The 27,901-nt window shown below is 42.6% G+C and overlaps 1 protein-coding gene across 2 annotated transcripts in view; it reads right to left on the reverse strand.

Moving 5' to 3' along the window:
- Window positions 1-27,901, reverse strand: part of PPM1H (protein phosphatase, Mg2+/Mn2+ dependent 1H) — a 254,727-nt gene that overhangs the window by 146,155 nt on the left and 80,671 nt on the right. For both annotated transcript variants that reach the window (XM_049625892.1, XM_049625891.1), the window contains exon 2: window positions 2,928-3,093. In XM_049625892.1, the coding sequence (XP_049481849.1) occupies window positions 2,928-3,093 (166 nt within the window). The remainder of the gene's footprint in view (window positions 1-2,927; window positions 3,094-27,901) is intronic.

Below are 27,901 nucleotides of genomic sequence, written 5' to 3' on the forward strand. Positions count from 1 at the left end.
AAGGCAGAGGGAATCCAAAGTAGGCTTCACACTGTCAGTGCTGAGCCAGACACGAGGATCGGTCTCCCGAACTATGAGATCATGGCCTGAGCCGAAACCAAGAGTGGAACGGTTAACTGACTGAGCCATCCAGGCACCCCTCAGAATTTTATTCTCTATTAAGACTGAATAGGAGGGGCACCTGGGTGGCTCAGTCAGTTAAGCATTCCACTCTTGATTTCGGCTCAGGTCATGATCTCATGGCTCATGAGTTCAAGCCCCACGTCAGGCTCCACCTGACAGTATGGAGCCTGCTTGGGATTCTCTCTCTCTGCACTTTCCCCACTTATGGGCTCTCTCTCTCTCTCCCAAAATAAATAAATAAACTTAAAAAAAAAAAAGAATAAAATTCTGACACATTCTACAACATGGATGAACCTTGAAGACATTATAAGTGAAATAAAGCAGACACAAAGTGACAAATACTGTATGATTCCACTTACATGAGATACCTAGAGTAGTCAAATTTATACAAACAAAAAGTAGAATGGTAGTTGCCAGGGGCGGGGAGTGGGGAGGAATGGGGGTTAGGGCTCAATGGGTAGAGAGCTTCAATTTCAGAAAAAGCTCTGGAGATGGATGGTAGTAATGGTAAGAATGTATTTAATGCCACTAAACTGGACAGCTAAAAAAAATGGTAAAATGGTGAATTTTATGTTATGTATATTTTCCCACAATTAAAAAAAAGGCAGCACATCTCTTGCCTGAAACTCTAATAAATATTAAAGCCTAATATGTATGGCAGCTGGAAGTAAAGCTGCTGTAGCTGAAGCGGAAATAGAAGGGACGGGATGTGTCCACTCTGCTTGGCACCTCTGTGCTGCCTCCTAGAACGTGGACCCCAGAGATTCAGGACTGTCTCAGGGGAGGTTCGTGGCTCATCCTAAAGTGCTTATGCACTGGTTTCACTGTTCTCAAGGAAAGGAAGTTAAAAAGCTACTCCTGGCTCCATTTCTGGGAGGAACTTAGCACCAAGGGAAAATGACATCATCAACTGGTCTTGGGCCAAATGTCAACGCTGACTCATTTTTTTAAAATTTTTTTTAATGTTTATTCATTTATGAAAGAGAGAGACAGAGTACAAGTGGTGCAGGGGCAGAGAGAGAGGGAGACAACAGAATCCGAAGCAGGTTCCAGGCTCTGTGCTGTCAACACAGAGCCCGATGTATACTGCTTGAGCTCACGAACCACAAGATCATGACCTGAGTCGAAGTGGAACATTTAACCCACTGAACCACCCAGGCACCCCTCCATGTGGACTAATTTTTACAGAATCACTTCACATCTCAGTGGCAGGGGAGACTATCGGGGGAGAGAGAGCAACATTAAGTCACTGGCACCCATGTCTTACTATCATTAATATCTCACATTCTCTGAGCACTTTTCCGTAATAACTCATCTTCAAAACAATCCTATCACATAGATATGAAGGAAAATTGTGTGATCGCCAATTTACAAATGGGTAAAGGTACAAATTCAGTGGACATTATCCACAGAGAATCACAGAAGTGGGACTGACTACAGGATAACTGCTCACATATATCAAGGATTTATTAATTAAGACTCTGGCTCAACATTTCCTATGGACAATTGATTTCATACTTCTAATCAGTCTCTTTCCTACCATACTTGGTGGTACTATTATTACTCCTTTTTATAGAAAACTAAGGCTCAAAGAATAAATATCCTAAAATTAAATGGTTTAATAAGTGACAGACTGGGATGGACCACTCTGAACCATACCCCGCTCCAGAGCCTGTGCCCTTAACCATTATTATTCTTTACTGCCCATCTGAGTCCTGGACTTTGGCTCTTTGGGAAAAGCCCCATCAGTGCTTCCTTCAGCTTTGAACACAAGAATTGCCGATGAGACTCCATGGGTCACTGTGTTTCAACTCTAAGTTGAACTAGTATGAACAAAATAAATCAGTAGTCTTAGTCCGTAAGTGTAAATGCAACAGGATGCTGCTGCTGACCCTGAGAAGAGATTCCTAGAACCTTTAAAATCCTATAAAAATGTATATACAAAAATATCCTTGAGTATTAGAAGAAAAAGTCACATTTGGATCATCTCATTCAATGTTTCTTTTCTGTAAGCTAAATAATGTGCTGGTGGACAGAGTACGGATTACTCCCTATACTTTTCTGAGGGTTTCTTCAGAACTTTCTGAGGGGCTGCCTGGGTGGCTCAGTTGGTTAAGCATCCAACTTTTGGTCTCAGTGCAGGTCTTGATTTCAGGGTTGTGAGTTCAATCAAGCGCTGCACGGAGCCTACTTAACAAAAAGAAAAGAAAGAAAGAATTTTCTGAGAGTATCTGCTTTATTCTCTAGAAACTGAAGAAAGGAGAGACACTTTGTGGTTTGTCAATAGGGCATTCAGTCTACAGGGCTGCCCCATGGGATGCAAGGGCTTTAGGCCAATTAAAACAAGTACTAATCTGGAAGAGCATCAGGGAGGGGCTCCCACTGGACAACGCTAACAGACAGGCAAGGGGAAGAAGGGAGCAAAGCCATGGCAGGGCTGTAAGCCAATGGCTAGGGTTACTTGCATCCCTCCATCCCACCTCCTTCACAAAAACCTTGAAGTGGCTCCTTTACAACCACCAAACATTATATACACTATTTCTTGCACCAAAGCCTAGAGATGATGTGGGTGTTTTATTTACTCTAAGCGTTAAGAACCTAATAAACACCAGCTCTTCACACATGTGTCACCTTTAGCTTTGACTGTGCGATACCTGGAATACAGACCCACCAGCCCACTAACTCTGGGGACACTGCCTTTCTCTCTCCCACTATAGACCGGAATTCAGCTCAAGCGCCTCACAGTGGGGCCAGAATGCACAGGTTCTTCTCACCTGAGAACTGGGGGTGAAGGAGGGTCTTACCGAGTTCTCCTTCAGTTGCAGCCCTTCCCCATTGGGAAGGGAGGACCGTCTCTTAGTGGAGTTCCTGTTCGGGGTTGAGGTAATGGCCCCTGCTTTCTTCTTCACAGTGAGTACCTCACAGCTGGCTTGGTCTTCATTGTATGTGCTCTTCCCGGCATTGATAACCCTGGGGAAAGAGCCAGAGGAGTGGTCAGTGATTTCTGGAAAGCTCAGAGCTCAGTCTCAAGGGTCAGCCTGGGCGGTCTCCACAACGGACACAAAACTAAAGTTCTACCCAGTACACAGGACCCTATGGTCCTGGTATGTTCTGTGCCCGAGTAAACTAATTTTTCTACAAATGGAATGACACTAGCACACACTAAAACATTTACTAAAGCATTGTTTTGAGCCCAGCTCACCTTCCCAGGTGTCTGACAGATGTAAGCAACCTCCCCCTCCTCCCAATCCATTTTAGTCAAAACACAGGAGATAATCACTCTTTTGGCCATTACAAAGAAGATAGATAGGCAGGCTCCTGGAGTTCTGTTGCATTTCTCCAAGTGATAAAGAGCAAAAACCCATCATCAATCTTACAGAGAACAAGGCAGTGCAGAAATTTACAGCACGCGTAAAATCCAAGGGAACGGAGAACCACATTCCTTTACCGCTATGCCCACTTTTACTTTACACACAGAAAACTGAACGGATCAGAGGTTTATTCTTTTAAGAGTATCTTTAGTCCTTCATTTTTTTCTCCTGTGGAATAATGCTCATCACAAGGTGCCACTGCATTGGGCCTCAGGCAGTCTGATTTGGACATGTGACCATATGATATTATAGCATCTTGATAATGCTTCGGCCTAATTACTAAATGTTTTAAGCACAGGAACGCATTAGAAGAACATGCCACATTTATATACACAATGGAATACTACGTGCCAGTGAGAAAGAATGAAATCATGCCATTTGCAGCAACATGGATGGAACTGGAAGGTGTCAGGCTGAGTGAAATTAGAGAAGAACAGATATCCTATGTTTTCACTCACATGTGGAACTTGAGAAACTTAACAGGAGTCATGGGGAAGGGGAAGGGGAAAAAATAGTTACAAACAGAGGGAGGGAGGCAAACCACAAAAGACTCTTCAATACAGAGAACAAACTGAGGGTGGATGGGGGGCGCGAGAGGAGGGGAAAATAGGCAATAGGCATTGAGAAGGGCACTTGTTGGGAGGAGCACTGCGATGAACCAGGGGAATCTACCCCCAAAACCAGCAGCACACTTTACACACTGTATGTTAGCCAATTTGACAATAAATAATATTTAAAAAAAAAAAAAAAAAAAAAAGAAGACCATGCCACATCGTTCATATACCTTTTCTGTATCAGGTGACTGCAGACTGAACTCTTGGGTTTCAGCATCATTTTCTTGTTAAGTAATTAATTAGCAGCTAAAATAGATCTCCCTGAAGAGAGCTCTCTTTAATTTGCCATTGGCTGGGTTTTCTTTTCAAAACTTCCACTGTGTCACAGTAGGTGATAGAGTGGGTGTGCAGAGAGGATACAGAATTCAGTGGCAAGAAAAAAAAAGATGGCTTTTTTTTTTTTTAAGGTGAGACGGTTGGAGATCCACTCTGTCAGTGTGATCCATACACTACTCTATCAACTCCCTCCTAAGTATAGATAATCCTTTTCAAGTACTTTTTCTTTTACTTTTAAATCCTGAAATAACTATAGACTCAGAGTAAACTCCAAAAACAGTGCAGAAGAGTTTCATGCATCCTTCCCCTAACAATATTATTTCACAACTTACAGTGTAATATCAAAACAAGCAACTGACACTGATGAAATACTGTCAACCAGGCTGCCGACCTGATTCAAATGTAACCATTTTTTTTTTTTTTTTTTAATACCAAATGGCTCTTGGTACTGAAAACTGCATGGGTCTCCATAATGCACACACACCACAACCAAACAGGAAACAGAGTGCACATGTGGGGCCTGAGTGCCCCAAGAAATAAGGGAGTGTGTTTCAAGCATCCTTCTGCCAAACCTTGAGACATGCTTCAGTTATTTTAACGTTTACTTTATATTTATTCTTTGGAGCACCTAGGTGGCTGAAATTAAGCATCCAGCTTCAGCTCAGGTCATGATCTCATGGTTCATGAGTTCAAGCCCTGCATCAGGCCCTATGCTAACAGCTCGGAGCCTGGAGCCTGTTCTGGACTCTCTCTCTCTCTCTCTCTCTCTCTCTCTCTCTCTCTGCCCCTCCCCCACTCATTCTCTGCCTCTCAAAAATAAACGTTAAAAAAATTTTTTAATAAAAATTTTTTTTAAAAATACATCATTTTGAAAAAAAAACGCAATAATTTAGAAGTTCATTCCCATCTGTTACACATGAAGACAGAAATGTTCATGGTCTGTATATTCGGCATTAAAAGCCTTTTCTTTTTAATTGACATCACTCGATTGGAAGGAGAATTGTTTTTAATGACGCATCGTTTGCAATTACTTATATATACATGTTATAGAACAAAGACCATAGCAGCCATCTTTTATCTCCCCTATTGCAAATTCCTGTATGAATCAAAACTGTTCTATAATTCTTATAGGGTTTATTATAAATTTTAACTTAAGCATGCTTTTTATAAACAAAAGCCTACTTTCACTCATTTTACATACTACCCTTCTGTGTAAGGTTTTTAAAAAGCAGATTGCTGCTTACAGACACTGTCCTAGGGGCCTGTGTAAGGAGGTGGGGATCTGTGACGTCAAATCTGCCTCTTGTGTTTATGACACACACTTGCTGATGGAGGGATGGGGTCGGGAAAGATCAAGGCCTAGTTTTCTGCCACAGCTTCACTCTCTTTCCTTCAAAGAGGACAAATTTTCATACGGTTTAAGTTAAAATGTAGTTTCATATGGTTTAAGGTACAAAGTGGCTACCTGCATGAAGACTATTAATTTGTCACACTTACCACATGAGCTAAGTAACTTACTCCAGGTTTCACAGCAAGGAGGTGCTACAGCTGGAATGCACCATGAGGTCTCCTGTGACCCCGCCCCCTTCAACCCAACCTCTATGACACATGGGGACTTGCACCAGCCTGTGGTGGGCAGAGCTGAAGTGTGTGGGGAGGAACAGAATAAGCAGATGGGGTGAGCTCAGTACCAGGCCCGACAGAAACAGGAATAGGCTCCCTCTTCTCTAACTATTGGAGAAAGGGCCCAGAGGGAGGATGAAGGATGGATGGGTTAGATCTGCCCGTCTTGAGAGGGGTCCACATTTAGTCCAGAGGTTTGCAGCTGGCGAGCCTAGTACAAAACATGCTTTGTCTAGGGGCACCCGGGTGGCTTAGTCAGTTGAGCATCTGACTCTTGGTTTCGGCTCAGGTCACGATCTCATGGGTTTTGAGTTCAAGCCCTGCATCAGGCTCCACGCTGACGGTACAGGGCCTGCTTGGGATTCTCGGTCTCTCAAAATAAATAAATCAACTTAAAAAAAAAAAAAAAAAACTTTCACTAGAGTCAGTCTCTCAGATCTACACTTGGAGAACCAAGTGAGGCAGAAGAAGCAGGTCTGAAATACCACACCTGCCTCTTCTCAGTCACTGGTAGTGACTTCCCAAGCAATATGTGTGGGGTGGACTATTTGCCGGATGGGGATGTTACACTCCCTGTGTCTCTCCCTTGACCGTCTTCTCCAGGGAAAGCCAAAGTGGAGGTCTGGCTGGGAAAATCAATTTGCGACAAACATCCCCTCCATCCTGTCCTCTGTACGATATCCTAGCTGCTATTTCCGGAACTTGGCATCACCTTGACCGTTGGCACCTCAACTTATGCTGTAGTCAAGTCTTTTTGTAACAAAAAAAGCATCACTGGTCTCCAATAGCTACGTTGCCAGGCTGACTCATCTGCCACTGCTGTTTTCTAACAGTCAACTAAGCTACTATAATTACACAAATCCTGACTCCCGGGTCATCTTGAAAGGGCTTTATCTCCTACCTCTCTTAGTGGATATTAAACTCCAAAGTCTTTGACCTAACTTCAGCAAGAAACCCTAGAAACTTTATTTTATGCATGAGAAGCCTGGGGCCCTGGAAGAGCCTGACATGCACAAGGTCACACAGCTAAATACAGCAGAGCTGCGAACACACTTGTGAGCTCCCAGCAATTTCTGCTTCAGCTCTCGGTTGTTTTATTTTCCTATTGTGTGTCTATTCTTATCGGCACTTGGTTCAGAGGGCTGTACTGCGATGACTCATCAAAGCCAGACTACTGTGACAGAACAATCACTGGTGGCCTTACTTTGCCATTTCACGTTGAGTACAGCTTATGAAAGACAGTAATGAGATACCAAAAAGTTAGAAATGTCAACCTGGTGGGAAGACAGCAACCCCAACCCTGGAAACTTCTTGGGTCAAATATCTGATTGTTATGCAGATGTTAAAGATTTAAAGCCACTGCCTTTTTTAAAAAACACAACTCTTGGGGTGCCTGGGTGGCTCAGTCGGTTGAGGGTCCGACTTCGGCTCAGGTCATGATCTCGTGGTTTGTGGGTTTGAGCCCCGAGTCGGGCTTTGTGTTGACAGCTCAGAGCATGCAGCCTGTTTCGGATTCTTTGTCTCTCTCTCTCTCTCTCTCTCTGCCCCTTCCCCGCTCGCACGCTCTCTCGCTCTCAAAAATAAACAAACATCAACAAAAATTTTAAAAAACCACAACTCTTGTCCCATATTTTATACTATTTCAAACTCCCTACTCCACACAGCTTTAGTGCAAAGACCCAATTCTTCTTAACTTACCTTGGCTTTAAAAAGCTTGGCCTCTCTCAACTTAAATATTGTTTACTAAATGTAAGTGAAACCTTCAATTCCTCTAAAAGTAAATTGGGAAAAACTCTTATTCTCAAGCTGAGGAGCTTCGCGATGTTAACAGATTCAATAATTTTATTTAATCTAAGCAGCCAGATTAGTAGCTACACTCACTTCTTGTCTTATGCTCCAGCAGGAAGTCGGCACTATCCTGAGATGAAGAGGAATGACTGTAAGATGTGCATTCTTCATCTAAACATGATGCTTATTCTGAAGACTTCAAAACAAAATGCTGGTGGACCATGAAATGTCCTATCTTTAGTGATGTCATTTTCCAGTTTCCTACAAAGAGGGAAAATGCCTTCCTTGGAATTGAACTGGAGGCAATAAAGAATAGCCATTAAGAACATGGGCACTCTGCCTGCGAACACAGCACACGGCAGGTGCTCAAGCAATGTTTGCTCAGTGAGTGAATGAAACGGAAATCAAGTCTGCTACTTCTGAAATATGGCGTAATAATCGTATCCTACATTTGTTGAAAATGAGCTATGTGCCAGGGACTGATGTTAGCATTTTACATGTGATAATTAACTCATTTGAGCCTCTTGTCAGCTCTGTGAGTGAGCCACCACTGTTGTTCTTTGTAAAGGGAGGGCACAGCCAGTGTCCAGTCAACTCACTTAACTTCTACAAACCTCAGGTCCTGAGCAGTACGTCACGGATTAAATGAGAGTTGTTAAGTTACGTGTGTTGGGGGGGGGGGGATTTCTGGTCATCCATAAAGAACTGGAAAAATTTGAAGTTAGGATTACAGTTCAGGTGGGAGGATTCTTGGGAGGATCTACGGGAAGAGTGGCTACTGTCTCTTCAAAAATCAAGAGTTTACACCCAGTTCTTTCATCTCGTAGAAGACGCATTCGCCTTGGGAGAGACCTGTGACAAAATTCATCTTAGGACTTTGTCCACCTTCAATTGAACCCAAACACCGAGATTTCTTCCCCTTGTATAAAACAGTTAAACGTGGAATTTTAAGGACTTGGAAGTCAAAAATTCTATGTGTGTATCAGATACAGCTTAAAGCCATGACCTGAGTACCAGACATGATATAACCAAGAGACCACAGAAATAGAACCTGTTTTAAAAAAGCAAATGATTTTCTGTGCCACTGTCACACATTTAAGAAACCTGTTTTTTAGGGCGCCAGGGTGGGTCGGTTGATTAAGCATCGACTTTGGCTCAGGTCATGATCTTGTGGTTTGTGGGTCTGAGCCCCGCCCGCATCAGGGTCTATGCTAACAGCTCAGAGCCTGGACCTGCTTTGGATTCTGTCTCCCTCTCTCTCTGCCCCTCCCCCACTCACACTCTGTCTCTCTCCCTCTCTCAAAAATAAACAAACATTTTAAAAAATTTTTTAAAAAGAAAAGAAAAAGAAACCTGTTGTCCTTCTTTCTGCTTCTGAAGTACTCTGGTCATGGGGCACCTGGATGGCTCAGGCGGTCAAGTGTCCGACTTCAGCTCAGGTCACAATCTCTCAGTTCTCCAGTTTGAGCCCCACATCGAGTTTGCTGCTGTCAGCCTGTCAGTGCAGAGCCTGCTTTGGATCTTCGGTGCCCTTCGCTCTGCCCCTCCCCCACTTGCACTCTCTCAAAAATAAGCATTTAAAAATTTGTTAAAAAAACATACTTCAGTCACACTTTTTTAAAAACAACTGAATTTCAGCAGTAAACTCCTGGTTTTAATCGCAGCCGTTTAATTATCAAGTTATCTGCCTTATCATCTGCTCAATATCTTGACTACAAGGACACTTATGTGACTGTAGGACATAGAGAACCTATTACTAAATTCAGACAAATAAGTACTCTCAAGTATACTCAAGTAGTGAGCCTTTGTCACAAAGAACACAGGCTCAGAGAAAGCAATGAAACCACTTCCAAAAGGATTGACAAAGACAATCAAGAGAATAGTCACAAGTGACATTTTCTTTGAAGGATTCCACGTATCACGTCCCTTGCCAGCACTTGACGGTGTCACCTCATTCATTACCCACCTCCTCCCTGACCGTACACACGTGAGAAAGTGCGACAGGGACAATGGTCAGAAAGACCTAGCAACACCTGGCCTCTGCTGATTACTAGCCCTGGCTGCGTGTTCTCGGGCAAGTTACTTTTGCTCTCCAAAATGCCGAGAAGAGCCCTCTCCGATCACAGCACAGCGTGAGAAGTAAATGCCCCGCATGGCAAGTGCTTCACAGTTTCTGGCACACAGCGAGCACTCAGTGTATATTACTTATTAATATTAGATCAAATACAAAGCCAGCTGCTTCTTCTGTTGGGCCCGGGGGCTTTATCCAGTCCTGTAAGTTTGAGGAGACTCTCCTCCTCCCTCCCCTTTCTTTTAGTGTCCCTCGGCCTGCCTCAAGGACACATGGCCACCTCCAGGCATCCAGAGGCTTCAGGTGGCATCACATGACACTTTCCACAACAGGGACCTTGAGCGAGGCCATCTGCTCCTCTGAGCCCTCTTCTCAACATTATTGCAACATTGAAGTCACACGTGACAGTGTTCTGTGCACAGGAGAGCACTCGCATGGTCATGCCTGCACCACTTCTAGGCTCCCATCCACACCTGCCCACGGATGCCGTTTCTGGGCCCCCAGGCTCCTGGATTCAAGAGCTCAGGCGGCACACCCACAGAAAAAGACCGAATACAGGATTTGACTTGGTTGTTTTGGTTACTATTATATTACATCATGGTTGTTTTGTTTTGTTTAGAGAGAGCACACACAAGCAGAGGTTAAGGGCAGAGGAAGGGAGGGAGAGAGAAGGAGAGGGGTTAAAAGAGAGAGAGAGAGAGAATATCTCAAGCAGGCTCCACACTCAGGGCAGAGCCTGATGCAGGGCTTATCCCACAACTCTGGGATCATGATCTGAGCCGAAATTAAGAGTCGACTGAGCTACCCAGGTGCCTCTATTGCTTTGTGGGGTTTTTCGGTTTGTTTTGCTTTAATGTTTATTTTTATTTTTGAGAGAGAGAGAACGCCCAAGCAGGGGAGGTAAATCTTTATTTGAAATCTGAAGCGGGCTCCATGCTGAGAGCAGAGAGCCCTGATGCAGGGCTAGAACTCATGAACCATGAGATCACGACCTGAGCAAAAAGTCACTCAACTGACTGAGCCACCCAGGCACCAACCCCCCCTCCATTGCTTTTGCTTTTAAAGGAAATAATGGCCTGAACACTCTGGGCTAAAAAGTTTACACTAGTGTTAATACTGCTAAGCAGGCAGTAATTACACTGGCTAAGAAGGCAGAAGTAATTTATAAAGGACATCAGGTGTAGTGAGATATTGCTGATTCATATATAATTGAGAAGCAGACAGCAAAAGGCTGTAGGGGGAGGGGTGGGAAATGAATCATTTATGGAAGACTAAATACAACTATTGATTATTAAAATCCTCTTTTCTAGGTAACCTCCTAGGCAATGTTTCCTGTGACACTCAAGTGGTTACTGACCTCCCAGATAGGCAGGTAGGCTGGAATGTAAGGACGACTTAATTCCTAGCTCCAAGGTAGTTAATAATCACTCATTCTTGGTATACTGTAAAACCATGGCTCTCACCAGGAAGCTAAGCCTTTGATAATAGCCATCAGCAAAAAGAGCCAAAACATCCATGGAGAATAATAGCTTCTTCCAGAGAGTTCCAGCCACCTCCGGGTAGGAGGGAGAACAGGAGGTCATCCCAGCCCCTTCAGTTAAAAGTCAGTCAGGGGTTACCAGGCAGTAAAAAGGATGACAGGAAGTGGAATTCTCTGGGGTGTTAGGCTCTCCTCACCTTTTGGAAGGTGACTACCAACACCTAGAGGAGGCAGCATGGTGAACGAAGATAAATCCAGGTGGGAAAAGAGCACATACATGCACATCTTCTCCATTAGACAACCTTACCTCTGGTTCCCAGGCTCTGTCTATGGGTAGGCAATGAAGGGACGTGACCAATCAAGCATTGCTAAATGGGGTCTCAAGAGCCACATTCAGCCCCCATGGAGGTGATTATTTTTAAATTTTTGCCAACAAAATACTTTTTAAATGTTTGCTTATTTTTGAGAGAGAGAGAGAGAGAGAGAGAGAGAGAGAGAGAGAGAGAGAGAGAGAGAGAAGGTTCAAGTCAGGGAGGGGCAGAGAGCAAGGGAGACAGTCAGAAGCAAGCTCTGCACCATCAGTGCAGAGTCAAGTGCAGGGCTGATCTAACGACGGTGAGATCAAGACCTGAGTCGAAGCTGGATTCTTAACCAACTGAGCCACCCAGGCGCCCCATCCATAAAATATTTTTGAAAACGTAAACTAGTTGCCAGTATTAAAAAGTTGGGATATTTACATGAAAATCCTTATTTTCCTATTTCTCTTGAAAAACAGTACATCAGGTTTTACTCCTGTCCCAGTGTCTTCTGGCAACAATCAGAGACAGGACACCCCAGACCTCACTCCGTCTACTGTGACATTTACGTCACCAGCCTGGCCCCATGGGCATTTGATTCTGCAACCCTGCATCCCGATCTCTGGGATTTGATAAGTAAACCAAGAAAATTGTTAGATAAACAGTATACAGATTGAAATCATTACTTGAAAAATATTTACTATGGAACCAAGTAGGGTTAAACCAAGAAGACTAGGATGTGGTTTCCACTCTCAAGGAGCAGGCAGTCATCTGTAGTTGGGAGACCTCCTTACAAATAACTATCATTTGTTCAGATTGATGCCATCCTCAAGGTGTGTGTCACAAAGGGACCTGAGAATACAGAAGCGGAGACACCTCTGTAACACAAGAGTCGGGAAAGTATTACAGATGAGGTGACATCTGAGCTCAGCCTTATGGAATGAAGGAGGAAATCAGAGAGCAGGCAAGGAAAGGCTCTCCAGGCAGAGGAACAGTCTGTAAAAGAGTGATGCAAACTTTATAAAGAGGGGCTGGGTATGACCTAAGTATAGGCTTGGTGAGGGTGCTACATCAGAACTAGACCGTAAAAGGGGTGCCTGGGTGGTTCAGTCAGTTAAGCGTCCAACTTCGGCTCAGGTTATGAGCTCATGGCTCATGAGTTCGAGCCCCACATTGGTCTCTGTGCTGACAGCTCAGAGCCTGGAGCCTGCTTCAGATTCCATCCCAGTCTCTCTCTGTCCCTCCCCTGCTTGCGCACTCTCTCTCACGCAAATATAAACATTTAAAAAAATAAAAAAATAAAGAACTAGACCGTGAAATTCTATCAAGCTTTATCCTATAGAGCTTATGACCCATGGGATGAATCTAAAATTGTTTAAAGAAAGGATTCTTAAGATCAAAACTATTTTGGAAAACAGCAGTAGTGGTTTAATGGAGGACAGTTTATAGAGGATAAATGACAAAGGCAAAGTGATCAGCCAGAGTCTCTTATATTAGTCCAGGTGACAAAGGGGTCGTGAATCAAGCACTGACTCTGGAAGGAAAAAAGGGAGGGTTTCAGAGGAGCTGAAACCATATAGAATCCCAGGAGGACCTACTGGACAAAGGTCATGGAGGAGAAGGGAGCAAAGAGGAGGACTCTTAGGTTTCCACTGGCAGAACGAGCAGACAAGGTAAGCTGATTATGAACGGTGAGGAGAAAGTGAAACAAATCTTGGGGGTGGGGAGTGCTGGAGGAGGAGATCATGACATTGGTTTTAGGTTAGTGAACACAAAATTCTTGGTACCAGACATTGCAAAGGCAGTGGCAGCCCACTTTGACTTAGCGGGCATCAGCAAACTATGGTTCGTGGGCCAAACCTAGCTCCCAAGCTAAGGATAGCTTTTACATTTTTTTTTTTTTTTGTATGGTTCCCCAAGCTAAGAATGGTTTTTACATTTTTATGTATGTGAGGGGAAAGAAAAATCAAAGTGCTATTTTAAGACACGTGAAAAGTATATGAAATTCAAATTTCAGTGTCAATAAAGTTTTATTGGAATACATCTATGCTCATTCATTTAAGTATATCGTGGCTTTCCAGGTACAATGGCAGTTCAGTTTCTGCAGAGACTGCCTGCAAAGTGTGTGTATGTGTGTATGTGTGTGTGTGTGTGTGTGTGTGTATATATATATATATATATATACAAAAAATGTGTGCTGACTCCTGAATTTAACTATTAGATTGAATGCTCTAAAATTGTTGTTGTAGGTCAAAAACAATCAAATACTGACCATTTTGTGTCATTACACGTAATAAAGAAGTGAGCAAAGATATCAAACAGAATTTACTGTGCACCTTGGTGTTCGTAGTCACATTAACTTTGGATATACTTTGCTGCTGGCATTTGGGGGCCATCATTAGCTTCTATCTCCCTCACCAAGATAATTAAAACTAAAGATTAACAAAACTCAAGATCAAAAGAAGCTATGCGGTCACATAGATCTCCCCACATACACAATGTTTTCTTCTTCATATTAGCCATTGAAGAAATGAACTTTCAACAAAGCAAAGATAAAAACCAGAAAGCTGTTATCGGGCATTTCCTTTCCATTAGTCTCCAGGCCCTCTTGACCAAACCATTAATACTACCAAAGTCTAAGCTCCGCATTTAGATAAGGAAGTCTGCGCCCTGTCAGATGCTGGAACAATCCCCATTCAAGGATACAGTGCGGCTATGCTGGGGCCAAGTGACGTGCAAATAAAGCCTACCCAAACAGGACTTCAAGTTTGCAGCTTTTGCATTAAATAAAGCCAGTTTAGAACAATAATATTACTTGCATAAACTTCTACTGGCGATTAAGAAAGGAAAAAAAAGCAGTGTGCTTGAAGCTACTCTATATCCAAAGATAAGGTTTCCTGTATTTACCAGATGTATCAGTGCTATCAGCAGAGTCAGAAACACGCACTTTTTAAAAAACAAAAGTCCATCTCAAATGTGCAGTTTAAAAATGTGAATGTCAAAAAGGCTGAAACTGATAAAAATGAAACCAGAAGATAAAAAGACGCTAATCTCAACAGACAACAAATAAAACACATAACTTTTTAATCAGCAGTTTCCTCAAAAACTCCACACAACCCTGACTTTTCCCTTGCTCTGGGATAAAGAAAGTTCCTCACCATCTAGAGCTCCCCTATGTTCCTTTTTAATCTTAAGGCAACACAAGAACAGTAATTTTATATACAAGGTGGTAAGAAGGATGAAACTCTAACTTGAGAGTTCTGAGTCCTGGTTTTAGAAAAGATCTTTAAAAAGTGCTCTTCTATGAGAGAGGAAGGCCACTCATCCACCTGTTTTCAAGTGCACATGCCGAGTGGGCTTCACATACAACAGGGCAGGAAACAACAGCGGGGGCAGGCACACAGGTTTCTCTCTGCTAGAAATCTGGGAGGCAGTTAAGAGCAGAAAGACTCTGGAACCAGATTTCCCCAGGTTTGAAGGCTGGATCCGCCAATAAGTATCTGTGTGATTTGAACTTTATCTCCCTGGGCCTCAGCTTCTCATCAATAAAATGGGGACAATGAAAAGTACTTTCCTCTTAGGGAAAGTGTCTGACCGTTAGAAAACAGCTCTTAATAGAGCTTTTACATCTAACAATTTATGGGTAATGCTTGTAACCTTGAACACGAGAAAGGTGGTGTCACTAGCCTCATTTTATTGGCTCAATCAATATGCTATAAAAAACAATTCAGTTCAACATCCTAGACAAGCTGTTCTGGCATTTGCCAGCAACTGAGGTTTTAAATGATGTATTGTGTTCACATAAATGAAGCTCTTGTAATTAGTTGCACAACAGCCTATAAATAGAACACAGGTATTGCAAGAAGGAATTGTGACATGTCACATGGTTTCAGCACTCCAACATACTTTTTCCAAGGCAAGCACAGCATTACTGCAAATGTACATTAAGAGCAACAATTAATTTCCCACTCATAACTTAAGTCATTGTTTAAAAAAAAACCCACAGAACGCTTTAATTGAAAATAATCTGCTTTGGAAAATCTTCATCTCTATGTGAACTAATTTGTAGAGACTGTTTTGTTTCCAGATTAAAGCCTGAATATAAGGGCTCTAAGTGGCTCAGTTGGATAAGCTTCGGACCCCGGGTTTCGGCTCCAGTCATAATCTCAAGGTTCGTGAGTATGAGTCCCCACATCAGGCTCTGTGCTGGCAGTGCGGAGCCTACTTGGGATTGTCTCTCTCCATCTGTCTCAGACTCTCTCACTCTCTCTCTCAAAATAAATAAATAAACTTAAAAAATAATAAAGCCTGAATACAAAAAGTAGCCCTTTGAAAGCTGGTTGCTGTCTGATCAAACATTACTACCTTTGTCCCTAGAACCAAGGCCACGCCATTAACAATTCAACTCTCCCAGATTTACAAAAGAAAGAATGTTTAAACCTTGAGGCCCCAGAAGGGCCAAGAGGGGTTCCATTTTAGGCAAAGTGATCTCTACACCCTCAAAAAGCTTTCTAGAAAGTACAATGAGGCTTTGCTATGGCCTGGAAGGAGACAAATGCACTAAGAAGGATGTAAACTATTTTTAATTGGATGCCCGGCATCATCCTTAAATAAAAAGGACTAGGGGGCTGCCAATATACTCCAATTAGTCAAAAAGTTATATTCCATATTGCTCTGTGTTGATTTTAGTTGTTTTCTTTATCTCCAGTCACATAGCAGGGAGTAGGCGTTCAATAAACATTAGTTGAATGAATGAACAAATGAACTTGTTTTCTCCATAACATCCCAAGAGGGACACTAGAATAACAAGTGAATTCTAGGCCTGCCTATTTGTTTTTTGTTTTTGTTTTTTAAGTTTATTTATTTTGAGAGAGAGAGTGAAAGAGCGCATGTGTGTGCACACAAGCAGGGGGAGGGCAGGGGGAGAGAGAGAGAGAGAGAGAGAGAGAGAGAGAGAGAGAGAGAATCCCAAGCAGGCTCCAAACCATCAGCACAGAGGGGCTTGATCTCACAAACCAGGAGATCATGACCTGAGCCAAAACAAAGAGTTGGACACTTAACCTACTGAGCCACCCAGGCTCCCCTGCCTATTTGCTTCTCAATGTTTAAAATGTTTTATTTTTATTTTTTTTTCAAGTTTTTTTGAGAGAGAGAGAGAGAGAGAGCATGAGTTGGGGAGGGGCAGAGAGAGAGGGAGACACAGAATCTGAAGCAGGGTCCAGGCTCTGAGCTGTCACCACAGAGCCCAACGTGGGGCTTGAACTCACCAACTGTGAGATCATGACCTGAGCTGAAGTCAGATGCTTAGCCGACTGAGCGACGCAGGCGCCCCTGTGCTTAAAATGTTTTTATTGGGGTTTCCCAACCTTTGGCTTCAAGAAAAATAACTGTGTTCCAAAGAAAAAAATTAATCCTAAGTGCTAATGGAACTTGAGAGCCTGACCTGTCAAGTGAGCCCCAAACATGTGCAAAAAAAGGGCTGATAAAACAGAACCTAGTACATCCCCAGGTGGACTCTTAACTCCACTGCTGGTCTCTGCCTTAGAACCAATGCTCGCTCAGTATTTAGTGCGGCCTGACCCAGGTGGCCTTGGAGGCCAGGACGGTGCTCTCTCAACACTGAGACTGCCGTGCAGGAGGGAAACTCCAGGGGCCCGAGGGGAACCTGGAGGTAGCAGAAAGGCGATTCTGACACCATCAGTTTAAAGCTGCCTGGCAATGCAATGAGTTATGTCAGCAAGCAGAGATTCCCTTCCCCAGAGATATCCAAAAGCAGGTTCATCGCCTCAGAGGGACACTCTGAGGATCTCTGCACGAGGTTCTAGGCCTTCTCTTCCAACTGTTGAGTCTCTATCTGTCACCATACCCAACTCCAGTTAATGTAAAACCTATCCTGCTTTCAGAGCTAAAATTAATTTTTAGGGAACAGAGCTTTGGAGCAGTACCTAAGACAATCCTGTAATACCTGGTAAACCATATTTGACATATGGCAAGTCTCTAGCCATATGGCAAGCAGAAATTGTGATTAACTCAAACTTCCTATCCCCCACTAGCCCTTTAATGTGGGAGTGTGCAAATGAGCCTCAAATGTTGCCGTTCCCTGGGGCCCCCATTTGGCTTGCTTTTCTTCCTACCCAACTTTCCCTGGGAGATCTTCTCTATTCCCAAGGCTTCATTTAAGGCCTAAACACTAAGCACTGCCATGTTCGTGTCTCTGGGGTGTTCTGACTACACAGATCTCTGGGGTGTTCTGACTGCATTTCTGAATGCCTGCAGGATATCTGCATTTGCATATTGCACACATTCAAGCTGCCCAAACCTGCTCTCATTCTCTCTTTCCGTCTATCTCTGTCTCAAATGCAATCCTCCTCCTGTTGTTCCTGCCTTCGTGGACCAAGGATTCCAAGCAGCATTCCTGTCCTCTTGGCTTTTTACTCTTGTCCGCATCTAGTCCCTCGGCCTGTATAGCACAACTAGGACTGAGTTTCGGCCAAGTCCCATGCCTTGTTTAGACCCATATCACATTGTCCAGGCACCATCACAATAACCTAACTGGTTGTCCCCTCCGCTGATAGATCCTATACAGCATGGAGACACCGACATTTCTCAACCATGAACGCTGGCCACATCACTCCCATGTTCCAATCCTCTCAAATGGACTCTTAAGATTTTAGGGTAAAATGTAAACTCCTTAGTTTGCCATACAAGGATCTTCATGATCTGGCCCTTATCCATGTCTTCATCCCATCTGCTCTCCTCACACCTCCTTATTTTCAGCCATAAAAAACAGCCATGGGTTTACAGAAAGCAGTGTTGTTACAAACCACAATTCCTTGACACGTGCCTTTCCCTCTGCCTACAATGATCTAACCTCTTCTTGTCTGACAAATGCCCCCTTGTCCTTCAACACTCAGTTTAACCACCACACCATGCTAAGGCTGCTTGATATGCACTTCTTTATTGTAGTTCTTAAATCCTGCAATGTAAGCACTAAGCACTGCAATTGCTACAGTCACGGAAATTACCAGAAACTTGGACTAGTTTCCTAGCTCTGCCATTTACTAGCTGTGTGACTTAGGTAAGTTAATTGACCTTTCCAAAACTCAGTTTCTTTAGCTATTAAATTGGGCCACCGTGCGAATTAAGAATACAAACAAATGTAAAGTGTCCCACAAAGACCTGGCAGACACATAGCCTCTTTCTTCTGGATATTGTCTTTTCCTCCTACCCAACTCCAATCCACTCACACAGTTGGTCCTTGGTCACATCTGATTGACCTAGGGCTAGCCACCTGACGCTAGTTGAGCCAATAAGTGACCTTCCAAGGAAAATGAAAGAATTAAAAAAAAGAGAAGAGAGCAGTAAGAGAGACAAAAGAGAAATTAAATAGATCATGTAAGAATACAGATTAGAGGGGCGCCTGGGTGGCTCAGTCGGTTAAGCGGCCGACTTCGGCTCAGGTCATGATCTCGCGGTCCATGAGTTCAAGCCCCGCGTCGGGCTCTGTGCTGACAGCCCAGAGCCTGGAGCCTGTTTCAGATTCTGTGTCTCCCTCTCTCTGACCCTCCCCCATTCATGCTCTGTCTCTCTGTCTCAAAAATAAAATAAATGTTAAAAAAAAAAAAATTAAAAAAAAAAAAAGAATACAGATTAGAAATAGAGAATCTCAATGGAGTCTTCGTCCCTAGTTACAGCTGCTCCCAAGACCCATTTATCCTGAGAATATCTGAGCAACCCCAATATCCTACAATAAATTCACATTAGGTGGCTGTCAATTAGAAGTTAAGAAGTCTAATAAAACCCAAGTCTGATACAAACTCGTTTGCACTGTTACGGTAAGTACCATGAAGGCAGAGGTAGAACCTTGTTTGATTTCGTATTCTTAGAGACTAGCCAATGCCTAACATAAAACAGATAAATATCTACTGAATGAAAAGTTTATTGACTTTAGAAGAGAAATAGTAACTTGAGATTAAAAGTCTTCTCGCAAGCTCGAGAATCTCTAGGTACCTGTCCTAAGTAGTCAGAGAGAAACTTTTTTAAAAAAGATTTTTAAGTAATCTCTACACCCAATCTAGCACTCAAACTCACAAGCCCAACATCAACAGTCACATGCTCCACCAACTGAGCCAGGCAGGGACCCCGAGCAACTTTTCAAGTCACAAATTTTGACAATTATGACCAAAAATAGACACCGAGATATACTTCTGAGAGCCACTGGTCAAACATATTTACTCCCTAAATATCATAAACTTGTTATCAGTTGAGCCAATCCAAGTTTATTGGGAAGATTTTTTAAAATTGTATTATTTATTTTTGACAGAGAGAGAGAGAGAGAGACGGAGAGAGAGTGTGTAAGTGCACGCAGGGGAGGGGCAAAGAGAGAGGGAGACAGAATCCCAAGCAGGTTCTGTGCTATCAGTGCAGAGCCAATGTGGGGCACAAACCCACAAACCATGAGATCATGACCTGAAGCTGAAACCAAGAGTTGGACACTCAACCAACTGAGCCACCCAGGCGCCGCTTAAAAACTGTATTCTCTGAATAAATGCTAATGTAGAGAACTATTTCTGAAGCTTACTAACAGGAGACAGTGGAATATTCCTTATTAGAAATCTAGCAAGTGAGAGCTAATCACCACTCCCATCCATCATGACCTTGGGAGACAGAGGGACTTATTTAAAGTCTCAAATTGTTGGAAATTCCACAGATTCAAAATGAGGCCAACTGATGACCTTCCCTACTGCATTTCAGTCTAGAGATTAAAATAGGTCTCATTGTTCCAGAATCCTGGCCATAGTAAGAAACAGGCTCCAAACGGCCAAAAGGAATTTTAACAGCAGAACCAGGAGCATGAGAAAGGAAATCAAGAGGAATAATTTTTCATAAAAAGGTCCATGAGGTTAACTTTCATTTCATTATGTTTCTAAATTGCAGATATTTGTAAGCTGGTTGCAAAATATCCTTTCTTCACTGACATGAAGCATGAATTAACCAGCAAATAATAATAGTAAAAAAAAATCTTACATCCTACATTTTCAAAATATTTTCTAATGTTTATTTATTTTGTGTGTGTGTGTGTGTGTGTGTGTGTGTGTGTGAGTGAGTGAGAGAGAGAGAGAGAGAGCGAGAGAGAGAGCGAGAGAGAGAGCGAGAGAGCGAGAGAGCGCGAGCACGCGCAGGGCAGAGGCAGAGAGAGGGAGACACAGAATCTGAAGCAGGCTCCAGGCTCTGAGCTGTCAGCACAGAGCCCAATGCAGGGCTTGAACCCACAATGGACTTTGACCTGAGCAGAAGTCAGACACTTAACCAACTGAGCCACCCAGGCACCCCTCAAAATACTTTCTAACTTACTAACGCATTCCTAAAGGGTTATAGTCCAAAAGTTTGTGAATAAGATGACTGATCAACTTAATATACATTTTGACCAAAACATTAGATCCATTTACAGACTTACCTGGAAATTTTACTCAACTACAACCTAATAAAGCACAATACTGAGTGACTACATAAATGTAATTTATGCCCCTTTTTCTGTGGAAAACTACATCTAGAATTCCAACCTCTGTTGTTAGTAATGGTTCTCATGCTTTTGTAGGCACACATGTCCCCTGGAGAACCACTCCCAGAGATTCTGACTTAGTAGACTGAAGGCAGAACCAGAGGAAAGCTCCCAAGTGATAGTGACACTTTGGGTTTACTGATGACACGAAGTAGCACCGGCCTAGATGAAACAGTCCCTCTGATTTAATCAGGGACTGGAATTGCCTTCAATGAGGAAATGAGGCACCCTCAGCCTCACCCCAGTGAGCTGAATACCCCCAGTTTATGTGATACCCCCAGTTTATAAGCCACTGGTGTGCCTTTGTGATGTGGGAAACAAAGGGAAAGGGAAACAATGATATTTCCTTTTTGCCTACAGCCTATTGACAACGTCCTCGAGACAGGTAGAGTGACCTTCTCGATGAGGACACTTTGCTAAGGGTGAAAGGCAATCTTAGCGTAACATTATCCCAACCTCCAGGATCCAGGAAATCTACTTTATCATAAAAAAATTCCTTTGGAAACTTCTTCTCTCTCTACCCCCTCAAGATACAGGCTGGCAACCATACTCCACGCTTACGGAGCCCTGGTAGACTTCTACATGATCTCATGACTGAGTTTTTACTAAACAGTAAATGACCTTTTCCTAACAATAGCTCACCCCTCAAGGTCCTGGAAACCTTGTTTCCAAAATACCTTAACCCTTCCCAGCCTGAAGGTATATAATCAGCCACTCTTCACAACCCCTGTGCCACTCTTTCTGCCCACAGGTCCTGTCCCAGGGCTTTAATAAAACCACCTTTTTACAGTGATGATGTCTCAAGAATTCTTTCTTAGCCATCGGCTCCAAACTCCAGCATTTTCCACAACAGTCTGTACTGAGTCAGAAGTTTAAGAGGCTTGACTGGGGCAGGGGTACTCCCTATGAAGGAGAAGGAGAGTCCTGGCAGGGCTCTGTGGGATCATCAGCTGCTGGGGAACGACGAGTAGTGGTGGTTGTGTCTACCACACCTGAGACAGGTTAGGAAATGGTTAGCAGTTAAAGAGAATCAGTAAGAGCAGGTGGGGGCAGGGGTGGGGAAGGCAATACACAGGAAGCTTGTTTCCATTGCTGGGAGTGGCTGCAATACAGAGAAGGGAATTCTGATTATTTAGAATACTGGAAGTAAATTATCATGTGGGGCAATTATTCTCATATCAAAGGTAACTGTACATGACCTATATTCCAAATTATTAACCAGAAGATATTTTTTTAAGTTCGCTTATTTTGAGAGAGAGACAGAGCATGCGATCTGGGGAAGGGCAGAAAGAGAAGGAGAGAGAGAATCCCAAGCAATCTCCGTGCTGTCAGTGCAGAGCCCAATGCAAGGTTCGAACTCATCAACTGTGAGATCATAACCTGAGCCAAAATTAAGAGTCAGATGCTTACTGACTGAGCCACTCAGGCGCCCCAAGATACTTTTTATTAGTAAGAAAAAAGACTAACTAGTGTTAGTACTTTATAATTGTGTATTATCTCATTTGAACCTTCCAATGATAAGGCAGATAGGAGAGATATCATTTGTCCCCTTTTATAAAAATTGAATCCAGGGGCGCCTGGGTGGCGCAGTCGGTTAAGCGTCCGACTTCAGCCAGGTCACGATCTCGCGGTCCGTGAGTTCGAGCCCCGCGTCAGGCTCTGGGCCGATGGCTCGGAGCCTGGAGCCTGTTTCCGATTCTGTGTCTCCCTCTCTCTCTGCCCCTCCCCTGTTCATGCTCTGTCTCTCTCTGTCCCAAAAATAAATAAAAAACGTTGAAAAAAAAATTAAAAAAAAAAATTGAATCCAGAAAATTGACTAACCCAGGTTCAAACAGCCAGCAGGTAGTAAAGCCTGACTCAGATCCCCTTCAGATTCCAAGGTCTAACTCTACAACATCCTACACTGTAGAGAAAAGCGGCTGAGAAGTTTGCAGATTCCAAAGGAAAGCCTGGGATCTGGTAATATCATGAAGCCAAGGAGGTGAGGACTTAAGAAAGCAAAGTGTCAGATGCCAGGAAAAATCAAGTGTCTGCTTGTTCCGGTAATTAACAAGTTACTGATGGGGCACCTGGGTGGCTCCGTCGGTTTAGCATCCAACTTCAGCTCACGTCATGATCTCACGGTTTGTGAATTAGAGCCCCAAGTTGGGCTCCATGCTGACAGCTCAGAGCCTGTAGCCTGCTTCAGATTCTGTCTCCCTCTCTCTCTGCCCCTCCCCTGCTCGCTCGCTGTCTCAAAAATAAACAAACATTAAAAAAAAAAAAAGTTATTGGTGGCCACTGTAAGGTCCAAAGTACTATTCCCCTCCCAGAGAAAGTTTTAAGATGATAAAACGCATGGAGATTGAATGTACTAGTTTCCAGAGAAGTTACTTCATTTGTCAGCTTGTTTTTTATGAATAAGCAAGGGGAAGGGGGGGGTGGGAAATCTTAAAATAGCCTCCACCTCTCCATGAAATAGACTTTAGCTCTGATCCAAAGGGAATGCTGTTAAACAACTGTTTACAAATTCCCAAAAATTTATGTAGCAATTTAGAGGATAACTGAATAACTGACACCTTTTTAATTAGCTCCCAACTTCAAAGTAGTATAGATACTTCAAAAATTTAATGTGTTGGGGTGCCTGGGTGGGGCATGAGTTCATGAGTTTGAGCCCCGCATCGAGCCCGTGCTGACTCTGCAGAGCCTCTCTCTCTCTCTCAAAAAATAAACTTTAAAAGAATTTTTGTGTTTTTGTAGTCAAAGATTTATTGATAATTTACTGCTTTAATCTTTCATTTCTTCTTGTGAAACTCAGAAAAGCTTCTGGTAAGCAGAGATTTTATGAACACTTCTTGAACAGAAGTTTTTGCTCTTTTTTAAAAAAATTTTTTTAATGTTTGTTTATTTTTTAGAGAGAGTGTGAGCAGGGGAGGAGCAGAGAGAGAGAGGGAGACACAGATTCTGAAGCAGGCTCCAGGCTCTGACCTGTCAGCACAGAAGCTGACATGGGGCTCGAACCCACAAACCCTGAGATCATGGCCTGAGCCGAAGTCAGACGCTTAACTGACTGAGCTACCCAGGTGCCCCAAGATTTTGCTCTTTTTAAAAAAATCTGTACAATTACTGTGACCTCCAAGATATAGTAAATGGAAGAAAGCAGTATACTATCTTTTTTTAAGAGAAAACAAGAATACACACACACAAATTAAGACACTAAAAGAATAAACTAGAAACTAATGAAAACAGATACCTGTAGGGGTTATATGTGGGAGGAAGGGGTGAAGAATGGAACTGAGACTTTTCTAAGTGTGTATATCTTAAAAAAACAAAACAAAACATTTTTGACTTTTGAAAATTAAACTAAAAATGAAAAAAATGCACATCTTATAGTTGAAAACAAACTTGAACTGTATATTAAACTGGTAATCTAATCTTATTTTATTGCAAGTGGCTTTTGAACAACTGGGCTAAAAACCAAAGAGAAAAGTATTGCAGAAAAATCTTAAAATGTGCTCAGCAGAAATACTGGTATTGAAATTTTGAAACTATGTTACATGTGTTATTAGGATATAGGAAACGTACATGTTATTAAGTCCTGAGATTTATTTAAAAAAAATTTTTTTTTTTAACGTTTATTTATTTTTGAGACAGAGAGAGACAGAGCATGAACAGGGGAGGGTCAGAGAGAGAGAGACACAGAATCTGAAACAGGCTCCAGGCTCTGAGCTGTCAGCACAGAGCCCGACGCGGGGCTCGAACTCACGGACCGCGAGATCATGACCTGAGCCTAAGTCGGCCGCTTAACCGACTGAGCCACCCAGGCGCCCCTAAGTCCTGAGATTTATAACGTAAGACAATAAATATAAATCAGATATGAGTTACCTTACAATATTAAATTGAAATTGGAAATATCAATAGGAATTCAATTGTTGAAATACACGTATTTCCTAACTCTGTCCACCAAAAGGGCCAGAAGTAACACCACCACATCAGTGTGAGCATTCAGAGCACCACTCCCCAAGGAAAGAAAACAGACGTCCTTCGGAAAGGACGTACCAGATTGGATTAGAAAGCAAAGAAACACTCACAGATACTATGCATTTCAGGACACAGGAGCATATCTGATGGGGCTATAACTGGTTAAATCCAAGATACTTTGAGCACCAAAAATAAACAGATTTTTACATAGAGGAAAGCAAATCCCTAAATCCATAGTGATGGTTAAAGAAATGAAACACCTAAATCACTACCACCGGGAGTGACTTTCATGCCAGCTACTTCTTCCGAAAATTGACAATTCAAGGGAATAAATTAAATGATGATCCTGTGTGAATATATGGAAGAATATTAGTTCATCTCCAGTTATCAAAGAAAAATCCTCTCCACAGAAAATGCTATACAAATACACAGAAGAGGTGATAATTAGAAAACAATCATTTGGCAATCCTCAGTGAAATAACTGGCTAGGGCAAAGGTCATATGCCTACGCTAAAATCCTCAGGTGAAAGATAATTCACATGGTGCCTAAGTATCTATCACCTCATAAACATCATCATTTTACAGAAATAAAAACACCTTTACACAGGAAAGGAGGTGACGATCGCTACCAGAACCAAATGACCAAATAAGTACCCTATGAGTGGGACAACCGACGGTATCTGCTTGCAGGTATGGAGCAACAGAGAATACACAGCATCACCTAGAAAATACTCTTCCCAATGTTACCAAGCATGTAGGCATACATTCCACTTTATGGAATACAAAAGGGATAGAGAATCTGGTAAAACAGCACAAGGAAATATTAAAAAGAGACAACCTGTTTGGTTTCTTCAAATAGTCGACCTAATCATTAAAAGACCATACAGGACATCTCTGGGATAGTGGAGGAAGTAATAATAAATGAAATAATAAATAGAATAGGTGTGGGCCATATGTTAGATACTTGCGGACCAATGGCACATTTCTTTGTGGTAACAATACTTCTGTGCTTACATAAGAGAATGTGCTTGCTCTTAGGTGTTCAAGGTCAACTATTTAAGGATGGGGTGTTTTTAAAAGATAGAGAAATGTAGTCAGGTATTCACTGAATTATTCTTTCAGCATCTCTGTATGTTTGTAATGTTGATCAGAATAAAAGGTTGGGAGAACAATATCTTGCTTTAACTCTGAAGAAATGAAACAAAGTTTACAAATGCAAATAAAATAAAAAATATAAATATGTGAAACTCAAGATAAAAGAGAGAGTAAAATGAAAGGTCAAGGATGGAGAAGTTTAAATGCCCACATGCTGACCATAGTTCAAACCCAATTGTAAGTAAGCCTTAAGTGTAGCTCTTAGTTTCCCGGTTGCCATACCAGAAAGGGAACTGTGGTGGCTGTCACAACTTTATCATCCACAGGTCAAGGTTACCAGCTCTGAAGGGAGCTCTGGTTCAGGGAGCAATCTCTCTTTTCAGGTGTCTTCTGGGGAAGACTCACTGGTAAAGGCAACATCACCTTCTCTCCCACAGTAAACGCAAGGGAAAGAGAGGCCATTCCTTCTATTGTCTAACTAACCTAAGGGCTGGTTCCAAAGTCAAGTGTACTGAGAGCCCTAGTTGGGGAAGTGGAAGGTAGGAAGGTAGGAGGAATAAGAACAAAGTTCAGAGTATTTACAGAAATGGACAGGCTGCATGCCATTCAAATTAACTTCAGTAATGCCCATTTGGTCTAAGAAGACTTTCTGGAAGACTTCTGGAAGGCAAGAAGAGGCAAAGGCATTATCAAAACACTAAAATGAAAACTTTAAAAGTATGTTTATTTTCGGAGGACAGACCAAAATCTTATCATGGTCAAGGAACAATTGCTAAGGTCCTGACCCTCCTCACAGTGTAGGCTCTGCAGAAGCTTCAGAGATCAGGCATCTGCTGAACAAACAGAGCTTCTTCTAAACCAGTCATTGTCCAGAATCCAAGGTAGAAGAAAGGTCAACAAAAGCCACTGTTAGGATCCTCCTGAAAATTTCCCCACATGGCAAAGAACACACCAAATCAGATGAAGAGGAGAGTAAGTAGACATTAAGTTAGGGTCACCAGCTGTCCTATTTTTCTTAAGCGCTCAAAGTAATTGCCTCCTCGAGGTCCATAAACCAGGGTGACTGGTCATGGTCCCTAAAGTCCAGCGCTCTTCTTGTAAAATGTTGGCACAATAACAGAGACTAGAGATACTTTAAGCTGGGAACTGGCAAAGACAGTAGACACAATGTCCAACGAACTACTGGATCTGAAGTTGGGGAAGGCAGGAACGGGGAAAACTGTACTTCAGAGACACCCAGTCAGGGATCATCCCTGAGGTAACGAACATAAACGGCTTGCAGGGCACAAAGCCTAAGAATCAGATCGGACTTTGAATACCGTGGTGGCAAAAGTGCTGTGGTTTTAATTAGCAGTGAGAGAAGAGGATGCCTTAGGACCCAGCAATCAAAGGGGCAGCTGTTGACTTTAGGGCCAATTCTTGGTATTTCAAAGCTTTAAGAATCTAACCTTCCAGGTATGACCTACAAGTTAAAGAGTTACTCCATTCAAAACATCCAAGTTATTCTAAGTCTCTGGGCCTGTGAGGGGCTGTCAAATCAAAGTTAAGAACAGAGTTGTACTTTGTTTCCTTGCATGCCTGGTAATTTTTGATTGGATTCTAGACATTTAATTTTACCTTGTTGAGTGCTGGATATTTTTCT

Source organism: Panthera uncia, chromosome B4 (assembly GCF_023721935.1).
Source record: "Panthera uncia isolate 11264 chromosome B4, Puncia_PCG_1.0, whole genome shotgun sequence".
NCBI classification, from domain to species: Eukaryota; Metazoa; Chordata; class Mammalia; order Carnivora; family Felidae; genus Panthera; species Panthera uncia.